The sequence below is a fragment of the Manis pentadactyla genome, chromosome 1, assembly GCF_030020395.1.
Source record: "Manis pentadactyla isolate mManPen7 chromosome 1, mManPen7.hap1, whole genome shotgun sequence".
Classification (NCBI taxonomy): Eukaryota; Metazoa; Chordata; class Mammalia; order Pholidota; family Manidae; genus Manis; species Manis pentadactyla.
In genome coordinates this window covers 177703642-177722852 of record NC_080019.1, presented here as the reverse complement: position 1 = coordinate 177722852, position 19211 = coordinate 177703642, and the positions used below count along the sequence as shown (strand labels likewise).

Below are 19211 nucleotides of genomic sequence, written 5' to 3'. Positions count from 1 at the left end.
GAGAGAGATTCTGGAAATACTGCAGTTTTACCCACAGTATGGGTAAAATTGATATGGAGATGGGCTAAGACTAGGAGAGAGATTCTGGAAATACTGCAATTTTACCCACAGTATGGTATTATCATAACTGATTTTTAAAATTCTCTTGATTATTTAGATTGCTCAGAAGTTTTAAATAAAGCTGCAGTGAACATCTTTGAAAACAAACCTTGTCCAAGTTTCTGATTATTTCCCTGGGACAGACTTCTGGAGAATGGCTCGGTCACAGGGTATAAACATTATCATTAGCAGCATTATCCGTGAAGCTTCTTACCCAGAAACTCCTGAGTCATTCTGATTGCCTCTGTAAGTGGTGTCTGGTGATATGACTTACATCTTAAATATCTGTAATCCACCTGCTTCTTTCTTTCTCCTTGGCCATCCTCTAGTCAAGGTCACCCTGCTCTCTGTCACCTCTATAATTGCAGTAGTCTTGTCCCTAGTCCCTTTGTACCCTCTGCCCTTCCTACCTAGGCCATTCTTCATACTGAAGCAGAGACAGTTTTAAAAAACTAAATCTCATATTGTTTCTGCTTAAATCCTCAAGTGGCCTCCCATTACCCTTAAGCTGAAGATCAAGATGTTTGCTGTGGTATGGAAAGCTCTGTTTGCCTCGTCAGCTTCTCTCTCTTCCTGAGGTCAGGCCAAACAGAATTTTTTTCAGTTTTTGTATATACAGAATTGCTTCTTACTTAAGGGCCTTTGCTTATTCAGTCTAGCCATTCATCTCTTTTCCCATCTCCTATCCCAGCTTTACCTACTTAATCTCTTTTCTTCCTTCAGATGTTAGCTCACACCTCATTTTCACATGGAAGTCTTTCCTGACCACATCTCCTTCCTCCACCCCCAAATCCGATGCAGCTATTACATTATTTCAGAACACCTTTTATTTCTTCTGACAGTACAGTTATAATCATGTGGTGCATTGTGTAAGTAATTAACTATTTGAAGTCTTTCTTCCCCTCAAGAAGGTCACCTTAGTGAGGGCTAGGACCATCATGCACTGAGTACCTAATGGACAGTCAGATATTTGTGAAATGAAAGAATGAAAGGCTTTTGATAAGTGCAGCCAAGCGATTGGCAGACAGGTGGTGATTTTGCCACTCCTTTGCCCAAACTGAGATTTATCTTTTCTAAAAAAAATCTTCCTGATAGGTGAAAAATGGTATCATGATTTTAAGTAACATTTCTTTGATTGTTGGTGATGTTGAACATGTGTTTGTGTTTATTAGTAATATGTATTTTTTCTGGTAATTGTTCTTTGGCTATTCCTTATTGGGGTTTCAGGTTTGGGTTTTTAAAAAATATATATTCCTTTTATTAAGAATACTGTATTTGCAGTATGGGAGAATATATTCATAAATGATTTATACAATAAGGGATTAACATCTAAAATATATAAAGAACTCATATGCCTCAACACCAAAAAAAACAAATGAGCCAGTTAAAAAATGGGCAGAGGACCTGAATGGACATTTCTCTGAAGAAGAAATACAGATGGTCAACAGGCACACGAAAAGATGCTCCACTTCACTGATCATCAGAGAAATGCATCTGCCATTTGCCACAGTGAGGTATCACCACACACCAGTCAGAATGGCCACTATCCAAAAGACAAGAAATAACAAGTGTTGGTAAGGAAGTGGAGAAAAGGGAACCCTCCTACACTGTTGGTGGGAATGTCATTTGGTGCAGCATTCAGAGCTGTGGAAAAGCAGTATGGATGTTCCTCAGAAAACTAAAAATAGAAACACCTTATAACCCAGTAACTTCACTTCTAGGAATTTTCATGAAAAAATTACTTCAGATATTAGCTCACACATCATTTGCCTGAAGAAATTCCTAGAAGAATTTGAGAAGATATATTCATGTTTATATGTGTTTATTGCCATAATATTTACAATAGCCAAGATATGGAAGCAACCAAAGTGTCCATCGATATGTAAGTGGTTAAAGAAGCTGTGGTACATATTCACAATGGAATATTATTTCAGCCATAAAGAAGAAAGAAATCCTGCCGTTTGACAAGACAGATGGACCTAGAGGGTATCATGCTCAGTGGAATAAGCCAGGTGGGGAAAGACAAATTGTATGATTGCATTTATTTGTAGAACCTAAAAACAAAACAAAAGAAAATGAACAAAATAACAGTAAGACTTATAGACACTAAGAAATAACTGGTGGTTACCATGGGGAGTGAGTTGGGGAGGTTGAGGGGGAATAAAGGAGCACAGAAATCTCAATCACAGTGTAAGTAGGTCACAGTCATGGACGTGCAGCATGGAGAATATAGCCAATGGTTCTGTAACATTTTTCTATGTTGAAGGGTAGTAACTGCACTAGTCGGGATGGGGATTTAATAATATGTGTAAATATAGAGCCGCTGTGTTGTATACTTGAAACTGATGCAGGGCTCTTGTTTGCGAAGTTGAGGAATGAATTTAGCAAACACCCAAGGTAGGAGAGCCAGGGAGAGGCTTTTATTGAGAGATACAGTGAGAGGACAGAGCTCCTGGCTCACGCCAGCGGGGCACAAGAGAGTCCCTAGTGGTGCGTTGTCTAGGGGTTTTATAGGCAGTCGAGGATTATAGGGAATGTGAAAAAAGGCTTAGGGGTGTGGACTTGCTAAGTGGTCCCTGAATATTTAGAATTCCCTAACATAAAGAATTTCCTGCTCTGATTTCTCGCTGGGATCCCGGTGTCTTGGTCTGGGAGCATATCAAACAGGGCCACCTGCCCAACCCCCAAGGTGGGCTGAGTTATTGTCTGTTTGCTAAAGAGTAAGTTAAGAATCTTCTTAACTACTTGGGTGTTAAAATGCAATCTTATCTTTAAGGTGGAATCCTTCTTACCTTTTATTATGTTGTTTATGGCTGGGCCTGCATCCTAAATTAGTTGACCAGTTTGTAAATCACCTCATCAGGTCTGAAGGAGGAAAGACAAGCACATAGGCCTGGGCCTTCAGCATGCTAAAGTGAATCTTACACATGATCACAAATGATTAGCATAATAAAAACATGTGCTACTCTTCTTTATCTGGGAAATATTAACTGATCTCACTGAAGAATGACTCTAGAGCTTAACGTTTAATACAGAGTTTAGTTGGGGGTTTCCTTGCATGTAGTTACATTGCTCTGACTGCAAATACCTTGTCCTGCTTTTTCCAGAAGCCCTCACCCTACTCTGACTATACCCACGGTCCCTGTCCCAAAACCGATATATAATATTGTATGTCAATTATACATCAATAAAAACATAATACTGTATTTGTTATTAATTTGTTATTAATGTTTCCCAGTTCACTGTTTGCCTTCTGAGTTTTCTTCACATTTTTATATAGTAAAATCAAATAATACTTCATTAACATTATTATTATTTATTTAAAATTCCTTCTGTGTCTTGAAAATAGACAAATACTTAAATATTTTCTTCTAATAGGTTAATGATTTATTTTTTACATTTTATTCTTTATCCATTCTATATTTATTTTGGTGTTCACCGACTTTTTTTGGTGTTCATCATATAGCCCTTTGAAACCATTTTGGATCAAATTCATTTGCCAGCATGTGTGTGCAGAGGCAATACCTCAGCTAGCAGTCATTTGCCAAGCAATTGTACTAATGACACTTGTAGATGGGGGTGGGCGATGATCCAAAGTCCTACTCAGTACTCACATTCCATGCAGTGTTCCCTGCTTGTAAAATGATGAAGTCTAACAAAATGGAGAAGTATTTGATTCCTTGCTGTGCAAAAAATTATTTTAGGACTCCCTTTTAGGAGAGTTGAAGGCAAAAGCAAACTCAGTTCATACACTATTTCCAAGTCCTGAATTCAGGTGAGCTTTTTCTTACTGAACACTTTGACAGTTAAGTGGGATGAAAGTGGCAGCTGCCTCGGCTACTTCAGTGTGCAAGAATAATAGCACTGAAGTTACAAAGGAGTCATTCCATTACATAATAAACTAGGAAAAACAGCTGTACCACCCAGAAAGAAACTGCCTTGATAACAGAATGAAAACAGTAGCTTTGGTGCCCCTACTACCAGGAGGGAGTGAAAGATTACATATTGAAATTACTGTGTAAATGAAAATGCCTATCATTTCCATTCATCTTATCCTGACAGTAAACAGTTCTCAAATATAATTTTTACGTTTTTAAGTTTTCATCTTTTAAAGTATGGAACTTACTGTGACAGAAAACAAAGTCCCCAATGAGGCTGAGGTTTGCCTGTGAAAAGTGGCCTTAACTGAGAGTCCTGCTCAGTCTACCCCAGGGACAAGTAGCTCAAGTACTAGCTTTAATATTCAGTTGGATCAGTTGGATTGAGTTCTGTCCTGTAAAAACTCACAAGATGGTGTAATGTCTTCAGGCTTACATTGGAACATGCTGAACTGATTTAGAACTGACTCCTATTTCCCAGCACCATGCAGCTTTCTTTGCCCATGGGGGTTTTTGTTTGTTAAAAAAACACTATGTATTCCTACGTTGTTATGGTAAATTTCTGATGATGATGATGTTGATAATTTGAAGAGCTTATATATATTTGTGAGTAAAATTGCAGTATTTTCAGAATCTCTCGTCTGGCCTTAGTGCATCTCCATAGCAATAGGTGTTTCCAAGGGGTAGAGAGTATCCATCTCCATATCAATAGGAATTACAGGGCAAGCTAGGGCTTATCTGGACCAGAGGGGTTGGGTGGGGCTTCTTCTGCAGCCAGTCCCGAGAGACCCAGGAGAGCAGAAGTGGACAACTGCTTATAAGAAATAAATGGGTTTCTCCCACTTTATTTCTCCCTTTTACTGATTTCAGTTTCAAAGGTATTTTGCCCCAGGATTTTCCCCCCTGAGAGGTGCAATATTGATGGGTTGCTATGTGCCTGAGTGCTCTAAAAATTTCTTAAAAATTAACAAATTCAAGTCTTAATATGCAGAGTTTTTATCTTTTAGATAAATGTACCCTAGTAATAAGTTTCTTGCTCCTCAAAATCAGGACAAATTGATGAAGTGCATGCATTAAGATGACTTTGACACATCCCCTCTCCTTATTTCTCTGCCATCCTGAGGTTTTAGGAAAAATAGAGGAGGGGGGGAAAATGATTGAGATAATCCTAAGCAGTTCAGGCATCAAAGGAGGGAAAAGATAAAAGCTGTTGAAAGAAGAGTTTGAATACCTTCCCTTTGCCACTGCTAATTCAGTCAATTTTTAATGGGCTCCAGATAAATATATGAATGAAGAATAAGAGTAATGATTTTTATACTGGGCATCTTCTATGTGTTAAGCATTCTGTTAACTGATTTACATGTGGTAGGTCTACATCCCCTCTTGAAAGGATTTCATGCTTTGCAAGGGAGATCATAATCAGGTTCCTTGAATGTTAACTTCCTAGTATACATTTAAAACACTCCACCAAATGCAAAAACCCTGCCTCATTTCATTAGTCTTTAGAGAATAATTTTTGTTTAAGTAAGTCATCTGTAATTCCACAGAGAGAAAGTCCCGGGGCAAAATACCTCTAAAACCAAAATCAGTCAAAAGGAGAAATAAATTTAAAACCCGTTTATTGCTTGCAAACTGCGATCTGGGGCTACTTCTCTTTCCTGCTCTGGCAGAAGCAAGCGAGACCTCCCCCAGCCTCTCAGGTTTAGATAAGCCCTCCACCACCCAGTTAATTACCATTGATACGGAGATGAACTGCTCTCGATCCCCTAGGAATGCCTGTTGATATGCAGATGCACTAAAGCCAGGCGAGATATTCTGGAAATATTACAGTTTTACTCACATCATCCTACAGTAATAAACCACTGTGGAAAGACAACAGACTTCTCTCATTTGTTCTCAGTTTGAAACTACATGTAGATGAATCCTCATTTCTGGTGGTTTTTGCCTTTTCCTATGTGTCTATGGCACAAAATTTTGCATTTGATTATATGATGCCTCAAATTTCCTATTATTTTAATTAAAGTTTTATCTTTGTCTAAATATACCCTAAACTCAAGATTGTTACCTGTTTCTTTTATGTTCCCACAAGCCTGAGCACAGGGCAAGTTACAAATTGGGTACCTAATAAATGATTCTGAAATGAGTTAATGAATAAATGAACAGACTTTAAATTACCATTGTCTACTTAATGATTCTCAAGAGCTGTGTATGATATATGTGCCATATAAAGTCAGAGCGTTTCCAAAGGGATTTTTTTGTAGCCTTTTTTTGTATCTGCAGAAGTGGTTCTCAAACTTTCTGTTTTCAGGGTCCCATTACACTTGACAATTATTGAGTACCCCCATGAGCTTTTGTCAGTGTGGGTTATATCTAGTGATACTACCATATTAGAAATTAAATCAAGACACTTTAAAATACAAGAACATAAGCTATTCCACTATATGTCAGAATAGTTAACATACATCATTGTGAGCATTAACTCATGTCATGTAGCCTATGAAAAATTCCACTGTGCACTTGAGAGAGAATGAGTGAAAAAGGCAAATAGTGTCATGGTCTTTCAATGACAATGGTTTGAACTTACAGACCCCTGAAAACGCGTTGGAGAATTGCTCATCTAAAGCCTTCCACTGGATTACTGAATCAGGCTATATAGGAAGCAAAATCTGCAGTCTTAAAGTGAAAACTGTTTTATGTTTAATCATGAGTATTGTGAGTGTTGTGTTTTGTAAGTATTATCATTCTAATTATGTAGCAAGCACAAAATTAATTTTTAATGTTAAATGATAGTTAAGATATTTTGGTTTGGTTGAAATTATTTTCATTTAAAACAACAACAGCATTTGGAAACTTCAGTATACATTTCAAGTTGGTGTGGGTAAAATTGTAACATTTCCAGAATATCTTGCCTGGCTTCAGTACATCTGCTTATCAGTAGGTGTTCAGTGGTGGAAAGAAGTATGGCTTTAGTGCATTTGCATCACTCCTCAGGGGTGGAGAGAAGTTCAGCTCCATATCAATGGGTAATTACCTGGGCAACAGAGGGCTTATCTGTAGAAGTGGGAAGGGCTGCTTTTCAGCTTCTGCTGGAGTAGGAAAGAGAGAAACGGCCCAGACTGCAGTTTGTGAGCAATAAACAGATTTTAAACTTTATTTCTCCCTTTGACTGATTTCAGTTTTTAGAGGTATTTTGCCCCGGTATTTCCTCTCCCAGGTCTTAAATCTGGCAGTAGTCTACAGGATTCCTCTGAACCTGAAATCTGTCATAATGGGTGCGACCTTTGGGAGGGCCGCCCCTAGAAATGATGGGAAAAAGTGGTGCTCATGCCGAGGGAAGTGTGTCTACACTCGTGTGGTCGTGAAGGCGCCACCACCGCTGCTGGCCATGCCAACCCCTGCCCATGGCCCAAGCCTAAGGCTACTGCTTCTGCCACTGCTGCTGCTCCTGCTGCCAGCCGGAGAGCCTGATCACAACTATGGAAAGGAGCAGAGGTCCAGGTCACTTTGATAGAGAAGCAACTGGCTGCTATGTACCACGCCTTGCTGGCTACGGAGCCCATCGCTGGAACAGCTCCGACCAAGATAATAACCTCCTATCCCGTCGCGGGGTGGGTGCGAGACTGGACGCAAAGGCCATGGAGTGGTGTGGCACTGACACCTACCATATATCATGTGACTGGCCACTTGCCTTTGGCATCCCCAGGGAATGATGAAGCAGACACATTGGCTCAGGTGTGCTGGCTAGAAGGAAAGCCTGCCTCTGATGTGGCCCAATGGCTACACCAGCGTTTGTTGCATTCAGGGCAAAAGACAACATGGCCCGTCAGTGGGGTTTGCCTTTCACCTTTGAAGAAGTCAGCCTAGCCCAGCAGGAGTGCCCTGCATATTGTGCAGATCAGCAAACCATCAAGAGGGGCCTAGAGCATCTCTTTGCAACCTATGGCTGGTCGCACAAATGAAAATAATTTCAACCAAAATATCTTAACTATCATTTAACATTAAAAATTCGTTTTGAGAGCAGTCAAGGCACCCACTTTATTGGACATGCCTTGCAAGGATGGGTGCAGCAATTAGAAATAAAATGGTCATGGCCTTGGACATTTCAACACATGGATCAGTGATGGCTGGCTCTTCTGGCACCTTGGGGAAAAGGTCTGGAGGCTGGTCTCCTGTGTAGTCCTGGAATAACAGAAAATCCCAGTTATTTGCTTCTACAGTCTTTGTGTCCTGGATGTGCCTCCTGGCTGCAGCTGCTGCATGATGCCTGGAATGGAGGAGCTTTGGACTTAATCTGCGTGGGACTTTGAACCTAGCTGAATCCTCTGGCCTGAGAATTATCACGATTGTGTTGCTGTTGTCAAGAAAAAAATGCTTAAAGAGAAGTTTGACTTTGTCTAATGTTTGGTAAAAGTTTTGTGAGCAATCTAGCATAGTTGTTAGGAATGTGTAAACAAGTGTAGAAACATTTTGTGCTTAGTGAGAGATTGTGCTGTGAAGTACATTTGCTTAATCTGCATAGGCTGAATCCTCTGGCTTGAGGATTATCAACATTTTATTGCTGTTCCTGTTGTATGTTATTAGATAGGTCAGAAGAGGGGGAATGAGTAAATTGTAAGGCAGGATTTCTGGAGGGGTTTGTGAGCAATAAACGGATTTTAAACTTTATTTCTCCCTTTGACTGATTTCGGTTTTTAGAGGTATTTTGCCTCGGGATTTCCTCTCCCCAGATTTACAGTTGGTTTCTCTTGCATTGCAGTTCCTCAGTTTGAAACTACATGCAGTTACATAGAAGCTACACTTCAAGAGTTTCTGACCTGGAACTGTGACCAGTCTAGTATTTCAGGACAATTTAGAGATTATGATCATTCCAAATTCTGGGCTTACGCTGACTATAAATATTTTGTCAGTCTATTTGGAGACAAGACAGATATTTTCCAGGTAAGTGAGTACATTCCTTTTAATCATGGTAATAATTTGTTCTTGAGAAAAAAATCACAGATTAGAATCTTCCTGATACCTTTTTCCTTCACTGTCTCTTCCTCTCAAAAGCAATCACCATGAGTCTTGAGTATTTATACCCACTCAAGCCAAAAGATTTGCTCAAGAGAATTGTAATGTTTGACTGACAGGTGAGCAGCCTTCTCACTATTTTCCTACTCACCAGACTTGCACACATTCTCTCCTTTGCTTGTAAATAGCATCTAAGCTAGTTTGGAGTTTATTAGAAGCGTAGATTGTGTATAAGACTTCATTTCCTCCTGAGTTACATATAAATTCTTGTTCTGACTGAGGCAGATGGAGATAGAAAGGTGCATTCCTAGAATCCTCGAAGCATTTCAGGGTGCTGCTGCCATCTCTCTGCTTTGGGGTGCATTTGTGCAGGTGTCCTGAGGCAGAGAGTACTGGGCTCTGGTGTTTGATCCTACAACTCCTGCAGTGGGAGTTCTTGCAGAAATAAAAATGTGGGAGTTCTTTACTATGTGTTGACATAACTGACAGCAGAGTTTGCAGACTACCATGTCCTCTTTTCTTTTAAGGTTTTTCTACCTCATGCTGCCAGTTTATTTTGTGGGGTGGCTTTGCAGACTCCCTGTTCCGGTTTCTGTGTGTGTCTTAGGCATGGGGCAGGAGTGGGAGTAGTCCTAGGAAGCTGTTTGGATGAATGCCTTATCCACAAGTTAAGTCAAGGCTCCAGAGTCCTGTATCCTGCCCCTAATCCTTTGTGGAGAAAAGTATTTCACATCTCTGCAGGCAGCCCACCCTCACTCCTCTCCTTCTGCTGTCAGCACTGTCCCGGATCTCTGGACTCTGCACTCACATAGGCTGATAGTCCTTGGTGTCCTGAGTAGTTTTCCACTCAGCCTGGATTTTTCTTTTTCACTTTGAGTCAAGTTATAAACACTGATGTTTACATAGTTATAATACAAATATCAAAACTTTGTAGATTTCCTTTGTTAAATTTTTTCAATTTTTACTTAAATTTTGCTTTTTATAAAAAAAGGAAAAATATGTCACTTGCCCCATAATTGTTAGTTGAGGATATATTGTTCTCATAACCATGAAAGATAGGCCTTGGCTTTGAAAATATAGATACTTTCTGAATCCAAGGTCTATAACCAAATTTACTGTTTACTCATTTTTAAATGATAACCTTGAGGTAATTTTCTTTTTTCTTATAACATTAGTTCTGATCACTTTATGTATCTTTAATCCTAGAACTTTTAGTATCATAGGTAAATTTTAGAGTATTTTATTATATTTCTTACAGCCCTACCTCCTCTGTAGATTAGACTAGTATTTCTTTACTCCCAAATTTCAGGTGAAAAGCATTGTGTAATAGTAATATTTATCAAGTACTTACTTATACTTGGTGCTTTTCTAAACGCTTTACATTTATAATCCTCACAGTAACCCTATGATATAGCAATTATCCCTATTTGAAGAAAAATGAGGCATGAAGAGGTTAAGTAAATCTTTTCTGAAATTATACAAGAAAAGAGTAACCCCCTAAAAAGCTGTCTGCCCTCCAACCTTTAACTACTGCACTGTATGCCTACAGAGGGTCTGAATGCATTCAGTTCTGTAGGCTCACTTCTGCTATGGATGAATCTAATCTGACCTCATCAGTTGTGTCTTAGCCCAGGCATGGCAACAGTGGGCAGACATGAGTCCTGTTTGTTCAGTGTGGAGATGAAAGGCAGCCATTTGGTATAACGTGCTGGAATTCTAATTGAGCCCTTCCAAAATCTGGTCTTTTTAGTTTTCTGTCACCTCACAATGTGGTTATTAATACTCTGGATTAAATAGGCAAATCTGCTGTGAAAAACCAAGCCCACTAAGAGTGTACCAATTTTTATCTCAGAGTTTTCTGAGCACCAAGTCTTCTTACATCATAAGTACCTACGGTGCTGGTTTATTTTACCCCTCTCATTCACTCAGTCCTGAGTCTTGTTACTTACTCTTTCAAGCTTTCCTCTTTCTGTCATAAAATGATGGTAGTTAAATGTTATAACTGGTAAGTTATAATAATAATTCATTTAAAACAAATTTATACGTGAACATAAATGGCATTTTTATGAAAAGATACTAAAAATTTTTTTTAATGTTATGAGAGCAGTAGCATTGTTTTACAGTCTTGTCTCTTCAGTGACTAGCTTAATTAAGACAGCTGGGTTCTCCTATCTGCTGTTTCATTCAGTCTTACAATTTGTTTGAAATACATGACGACTGTCTTGCCTCACATACATACATAGCTGAAAAAGAGCTGAGTATTTTAGCAGACTTTTTAGATAATTAATACTCCACCAAAGTGACCAGGGTAGTTTCTTAAAAGTTTGTTCATTACAGTACAGACTCTGAAGCCATAATCAATGAATTCTTTGTACCCTTACAATAAAATTCATTGGCCTGTCTTGTTTGGAATGGATCTTTTGTAATGCCTTTCATTCATCATTTACATAGATCTTACAAATGTTGACACGCTTCCGTATACATCACTATAAAAGAGTGACATTCATTAATATCACCATTCTCATCAGAAAAGTCTTGTTAAATATTAGGAAACTTTCAAGTTTGTGTGTTTCAAGGTACAAATTTCCAGAGTTATTTTCATCCCATTCAAAATATTCTTATTTCCCTTGTGATTTATTCTTTGACTTATGGATTATTTACAAGTATAATGTTTAGTTTCCAAATGTTTGAGGATTTTTCCAGCTATCTGTTACTGATTTTTTATTTAATTTGTTGTGGTTGGAGAACATACGTTGTATGATTTCAGACCTCTTAAATTTATTGTTTTATGCTCAGTCTTGATCAGTGTTCCAGTGCACTTGAAAATAAGGTATGTTCTAGCCAGGCGGAGAAAGACAAATGCCAAATGATTTCCGTCATTTGTGGAGTATAACAACGAAGCAAAACCAAAGGAACAAAGTGGCAGCAGAATCACAGAACCCAAGAATGGACTAGTGGTTACCAAAGGGGAGGGGTGGGGGAGGGTGCGTGGGGAGGGAGGGAGAAGGGGATTGAGGGGTATTATGTTTAGTACACGTGGTGTGGGGGGGTCATGGGGGAGAACAGTGTAGCACAGAGAAGGCACATAATGAATCAGTGGCATCTTGCCGCACTGATGGACAGTGACTGCACTGGGGTATGGGTGGGGACTTAATAGTATGGGTAAATGTAGTAACCACATTGTTTTTTCACATGAAACCTTCATAAGAGTGTATATCAGTCATACCTTAATAAAAATTAAAAAAAAAATAAGGTATGTTCTGCTGCTGTTGGGTTTTATAAATGTCAGTTAAGTCAAGTTGATTATTCAAGTCTCCTGTATCCACTGATTTTCTGTACTGTTGTTCTACCCATTCTATAGGGAGAGGTATTGAAATTTCCCCATTATCATTGTGTGTTTGTTTCATTTTTGGTTTTGGTTGGCCAGTTCTTGTTTCATGTATTTTGAAACTATTATTAGTTTCATACACATGTAGGATTATCATATCCTCTTAATGGATTGATCTTTTATCATGATGAAATGATCCTCTCTGTGTTCTTTGTTCTGATATCTACTTTGTCTGAAGTCTGCTTTGTTTAGTTTGCCTTTGGTTAGTGTTGGCATGAAAAAGGAGTACTTACTCTATGAGTTCATTTATATAAAATGTAGAACTTGCAACAGATTCATATTGACAGAAAATAGCGCAGTGGTTGTCCAAGAATGAGGGGATACAGAGAGATGGGTTACAAAAGGTCACAGGGTATGATCCTCTTGATTGTAGTGATAGTTTCTCAAAGGTGTATGTGTGTAAAAATTCATTAAATTGTATACTTTAATATGTGCTGTTTATTACATGTCAGTTACACCTCAGTAAAGCTGTTTTTAAAAAAATACATTGCTACTAGTACACTTTGGTTCCATTGCTTTGACACCAGCAGTTTTAACTCACCAATGTTTTTGTGCCATCAGGGCAAATGTCAACATAGTGCCATAGGCATATGACATCTTGGTAGTGTTATGAAAATAATTTCAACCTCACATATCCCCTGAAAGGGTCTCAGGGACTCCCAAGGGATCTATGAACCACTTTGAGAACCTCTGATCTACATACATCACTTCTGAAATTACTCTTCATTTCTCCAGTTCTTACTCCTCTAATTAGTTCTAAAATGGTCTCTTATGAAAATACATTTCAAGCCATGCTAGAGATTAAATATTGAAATATGTTAATCATGCTCATAAACATTTCCTGATTTAAAATTGTGTAAGGATGACATTTAAGACATTCCTCAATATGACCGATGCAACCTTCGCCTAAGTTCCTGTCTAATCTTCTTGCTGAGTGCTGGGCCACTGAGTTCTCTCCAGCTTACCTTGGCTCGTGCTCTTCTTCATCTCTGTCTATGAAAATCCTACTACTTATGACCCTGCTGTGGGCTCTGAAGTCTTCTCAACCACTTGTATCGACAGACATCTGCCCCTTGTCTTCATTTCTGAATGTTTCATTTGGATTGTTACTTAAATGGTGCGTGACACAGAATGCTTGTGTCTTATTCCTCACAATATTGTAGGCTCTTTAGGACTCTGTTGTGTAATCTTTTTCCCCCAAAACTGCTAACATTCAGCAGTGCTGAATACATAATGCGTATTTGAATGAGTACATAAGTGTATTTTTTTCCTAGTCTTACCATTTCTTGTTTTGACACTTATTTGGTTTTTTGGGCCCTCCAGAGAATGTTTTAACTTAAACCCCTAGCTTCACCCTTGTCCAATTTCCTGTGGCTTCTAGTTAATTAATCGTAGCATTTGTCAATCTGGATAAGAAATTCTTAGCTCTCTTAAGCCTTGTACTAGAAAGTTTTTACTTACAGCTTCTACTTAAAGTGTCCATCTGTTAACCCTTTCCTTCCACAAAAAATCTACCCACTGATAAATATGTATTTATATATACCGATAAATAAACTAATATCATTGGAAAATATCCTATAACCTTAAAGATGACCAAAACTTATGACTTTAATACTTACCTGACTTTCAAGTATGGAAAATGAAATTAGTCTCATAACTTTTTGGTTATACATTATATCATTGACTAAGTGAAGCATTTATTTGGAACATTTTGTTTGTTCTCTACTTCCCAAGGAAGGTAGGGGATTTGTGACAGTATCACATAAAATTTCTTTATCTCTGACTCGCTAGGTAAGAATGACAGGTGTTACCTTTTGTAATTATCGATAAGTATAATCATAGTTGAAGCTATTCATAATTGACATATAGCAAAAGGGATTTTGCCTCAAGAATGCTTCCCATGTAGATTCCATTTTATGTTGTCATTAAGATTGGCTTCTGAGAGTCAGGACACCTGTTGACTCATCTGGACACAGTCTCAAAATGCAATCCGTGAAAGATTGGCTCTAGCCTATCTTGGACTTCATAACATGGTTATGACTGTATGTTGAAATTGAGCCATGTGGTATAGTAATGATTAAAAGGGTTTGATAGCCAGTGATGCTTTCTGATGAGACAAATTGGAATGTAAGAATTTGGATGTTTTATCCAAGTCTATCTGCATAGAGTGCTGCTATCTTCTTTCTGTTTATGTTACCAAAGGTGATTTTCCTGAGAAAAGAGCCTTAAGTACTTGCTAATATATAATGTCCATTTAAGGGGCTGTTTGAAATTTAAATTGAAATATTTATCCTTTATAACACTATGTATTATAATACTATCCTTATAATACTATATAATACTTTACATAGTAGTTATAGTTAATTACATGTTTTTAAAGTTAACATTTTTGTTTTTTGACCAACAACAAAATTAGTGTATATATTTTTTTTATTCTATTGTAAGTTTACTATGGAGTCACATATGTGTAATCAGTTTTCATATAGTTATAGTCTATGCATGGAGAATAAATAGAATGAGGCAATTTTCAACATAACGGACAGGCTCAAATTAACCGTGACCCACATTGCCCAAGCAGCATGGGATAGGTAAAAGAACAAGTAGTTTTGAGTTGGGTTCTCAGAGCCTCGAGTTTAGACTAGCTTGTTCTGAATCTTCACTCTGAGAACACCCCAACTCAAAATATACCATCTTTAAGAACTAAGCAACTTAAGAATGGATTAGTCTTTTGGTAGTTGGTTTTCATAGTAGGCTAAAAAAAAGCTCCCATTCTATATCATAAGCATCTTACCAGTTTTTCCTCAGGTTTTTTGTTGTTGTTGTTAAAGCTATAAAATGATGGAAGATTTGGTTACTTATACCAAATTTTTTAAATAGTGTTTTGTTCTGCAACAGTTATTTAACTTGTTCATTTGAACAGGCTTAGGAGCTACTCAGGTTCAGCATAAATAGTTCTAGTTACCTAGATCAGTAAATCCAAAAATTAGCATTTGTTATGCTCACTGTGTTAGATACTGGAGATGCTAACTGGAATAAAATAAAAGGCTTGGCTCCCATGGGACGTTAAAGTTGAATGCTGAAACCAAACCTTAAGATAGAAGAGTATAAAATGTGCTACGAGAGTTTGATACTTTTTCTGACATTATTTTATCACTTAAATGGTTATAATAGTTTTAGAATATTGTGCATAATTATTTAAAGTGCTTTGAACATTTTTAATTAAGCAGTTTTCAAAACGGATTCTCTTGCTGTTATGTCTACCTAAACGAATCCAGTTTCAAAATATTGTGATAACAGAAAGTAGATCAGTAGTTCCTTGGGGCTGAGGGTAGAGGCAGGCAGATTGACTGCATGGCAGTCTGTGGTAGTGGAAGTTTTTTTTTTTTAAATTATTGAAGCATGATTGATATACAATAGCCTATTAGTTTCAGGTGTACATCATAGTTATTTGATATTTTTAAACATTATGAAATGATCTCCATGATAAATCTAGTTTACCATCTGTTATCCTACAAGTTTTTAAAATATTATTAGCTATATTTCCTGTGCTCTACATTACATACCTATGGCTTATTTATTTTATAACTGGAGATTTTATACCTCTTAATCATCTTAATCTGTTCCACCTGACCCCCACCCCACCCCTCCCAACTCAGGTAACCAACAGTTTCTTCTATCTATGAGTCTGTTTCTGTTTTGTTTGTTTGTTGCTTGTTTTGTTTTTAGATTTCACCTATAAGTGAAATCATACAGCATTTGTCTTTTTCTGTTTGACTTATCTCATTTAACATAAGACCCTTTAGGTCCATCTATGTTGTTGCAAATGGTAAGATTTCATTTTTTTTATCTGAGTAATACTCCATTGTGCATATGTACCACATCTTCTTTATCCATTCACCTATCTTCACCTAAATATGGACACTTAGGTTGCTTCTATATCTTGGCTATTGTAAATAATGCTGCAGTGAATATAGGAGAGCATATATCTCTTCCAATTGGTGTTTTCATTTTCTTCAGAAACCCAGAAGTAGACTTGCTGGATCATATGGTAGTTTTTCAAATTTTTTGAGGAACCTCTGTAGTGACTGTACCAGTTTACATTCCCACCAACAGTGTACAGAAGGGTTCCCTTCTCTCGACGTCCTTGCCAACACTTGTTAAATTTTTTTCTTTTTGATTATAGCCAGTCTAATATGTGTGAGGTGATTGTGGTTTTTGATTTGTATTTCCCTGGTAGATAGTGATGTCGAGCATCTTTTCATGTGCCTGTTGGCCATCTGTATGTCTTCTTTGGAAAAAATGTCTTTTCAAGTCCTCTGCCCATTTTTTAATCGAGTTATTTTTGATATGAAGTTGTGTAAATTCTTTATGTAGTTTAGATATTAACCCCTTGTCAGATGTATGATTTGCAAAATATTCTCCCAAATCACTAGGTTGCCGTTTCATTTTGTTGATGGCTTCCTTCACTGTGCAAAAGCTTTTTAGTTTGGTGTAATCCCATTTGTTTATTTTAGCCTTTGTTGCCCTGGGCTGACAACACTGGTCCAAAAAAAAAAAAATTGCTAACACTGGTGTCATAGAGCTTTACTGCCTGCTTTCTTCTAGGAGTTTTGTGGTTTCAGGTCTTACATTCAAGCCTTTAATCCATTTTTAATTTGTTTCTGTATATGGTGTAGTAATTGTGGTCCGGTTTCATTCTTTTGAATTTAGTTGTCCAGTGTTCCCAACACCGTTTATTGAAGAGACAATCTTTTCCCCTTTGTCATAGGTTAATTGGCCATATACGAGTGGGTTTTTCCCCTAGGCATTCTATTCCATTGATCTATGTATCTGTTTTCATGCCAGTACCATACTGTTTTGATTACTATAGCTTTGTAGTGTACTTTGAAATCAGGGGTTGGGGTCATGATACCTCCAGTTTTGCTCTTTCTCAGAATTGCTTGGGCTCTTCAGGGTCTTTTCTGCTTCCACACAAATTTTAGGATTCTTTGTTCTAGTTCTGTGAAAAATGCCATTGGTATTTTGGTAGGGACTGCATTGAATCTGTAGATGGCTTGGACGATATGGACATTTTTAGTTGTCAGAGTACAGGTCTTTCATCTCCTCGGTTCAATGGAAGTATATATTATTCTATATCTTGATCATGGTGGTGGTTACACTGGTGTATACATTTGACAAACTTGTTAGCTGTACTCTAAACTGGATGCATTTTATTGTAAATAAATTTTACCTCAATAAAATTAATTTAGAAAGAAAATGAGGCAATGGAAAAACATTGCTTCTAAATATTCCATTATATTGGTATTCAAGCAGTATATCCTAAACTAACTCTTATCTTCACAAGTGGCACAATAAAGCTTTGTCATCCCTTGTATCCTGATTTTTTATTTGAGAAATCTGATCCCTCTATATACATAAGAAATAAAACCGTCATTATTTATAAATTACATAGTTCAGAACACCATGACAAGGCAGGGCCATCCAAAGAAAGAAGGAAAATAAAGTACTTGCCTTACTTTTATTTATTTATTTATTTATTTTTTGAGAGGGCATCTCTCATATTTATTGATCAAATGGTTGTTAACAACAATAAAATTCTGTATAGGGGACTCAATGCACAGTCATTAATCAACCCCAAGCCTAATTCTCAACAGTCTCCAATCTTCTGAAGCATAACGAACAAGTTCTTACATGGTGAACAAGTTCTTACATAGTGAATAAGTTCTTACATGGTGAACAGTGCAAGGGCAGTCATATCACAGAAACTTTCGGTTTTGATCATGCATCATGAACTATAAACAATCAAGTCAGATACGATTATTCATTTGATTTTTATACTTGATTTATATGTGAATCCCACATTTCTCCCTTATTATTATTATTGTGTTTTTTTTTAATAAAATGCTGAAGTGGTAGGTAGATGCAAGATAAAGGTAGAAAACAATTTAGTGCTGTAAGAGGGCAAATGTAGATGATCAGGTGTGTGCCTTTAGACTAAGTATTAATCCAAGCGAGATAAGGGCAACAAAACATCCACGGATGCAGATTTCTCTCAAAACAGGGGGGGTGAGGTTCTAAGCCTCCCCTCTGTTGATCCCCAATTTCTCACCTGATGGCCCCCCTGCGACTGTACCTGTCTTAGGTTGTTCCTCCCTTGAGGAATCTTACCCGTCTCTGGCTAACCAGTCATCTTCCGGGGCCATACAGGGAAATGTAAAGTTGGTAAGTGAGAGAGAAGCAATGTTCTTTGAGTACCTGCCTTACTTTTGTGTTATAAACAAAGTTCATTTTCATTGGCCAACCATTTCCAACTATCAGTGAACAATGAATTTTCTTATATGCTCATTCTGGTCAGACTCTGTCCTATACTTGGTCTTATCTTGAAACAGTGTAATGTAAATGTATTATTTCCATTCCATTTCTCTCAGGCATCTTTCAAATGCAGGTAAGTGTCCCAGATAGATTCTGGGAAGAGGCTGGGAATCAGGGCTGATAGGAAACCATTGAGGTTAGAGGTGGGGGAAGATGAAAAAGCAGGACTGAATTCTGTTGGTTAATTGAGGTATTAGTCCTGGTTAATTCCTTTAAGTACTGGGGTAAGATGTGATACTGTTTTCTTCTAGAACTAATGGCATATCTCATGGACTACTAAATTACTGCAGCCCTGTATTAGCACTTCCATAATAACGACGGTCTTACCCTTTAATTAAACAGTTGACTATCTAGACCTTTTGGCTCTGTTTCTCTTTTGGGTTTTTTTTTTTTTTTTTTTTTGCCATTTTCATTGCTTATGATCTGCACATTTAATCTGTATCTCAGTTGTTTGGACTCAGCAT

General features: G+C 37.6%; 1 protein-coding gene across 4 annotated transcripts in view; it reads left to right on the top strand.

Moving 5' to 3' along the window:
- The window catches only part of HSPBAP1 (HSPB1 associated protein 1), a 73032-nt gene that overhangs the window by 27603 nt on the left and 26218 nt on the right, over positions 1–19211 (top strand). For all 4 annotated transcript variants that reach the window (XR_005024441.2, XM_036883488.2, XM_036883490.2 and 1 more), the window contains exon 3: positions 8734–8915. Coding sequence is in view for 3 of the 4 variants with exons in the window: in XM_036883488.2 (XP_036739383.2) it covers positions 8734–8915 (182 nt within the window). In the remaining variant the exon portion in view is untranslated. The remainder of the gene's footprint in view (positions 1–8733; positions 8916–19211) is intronic.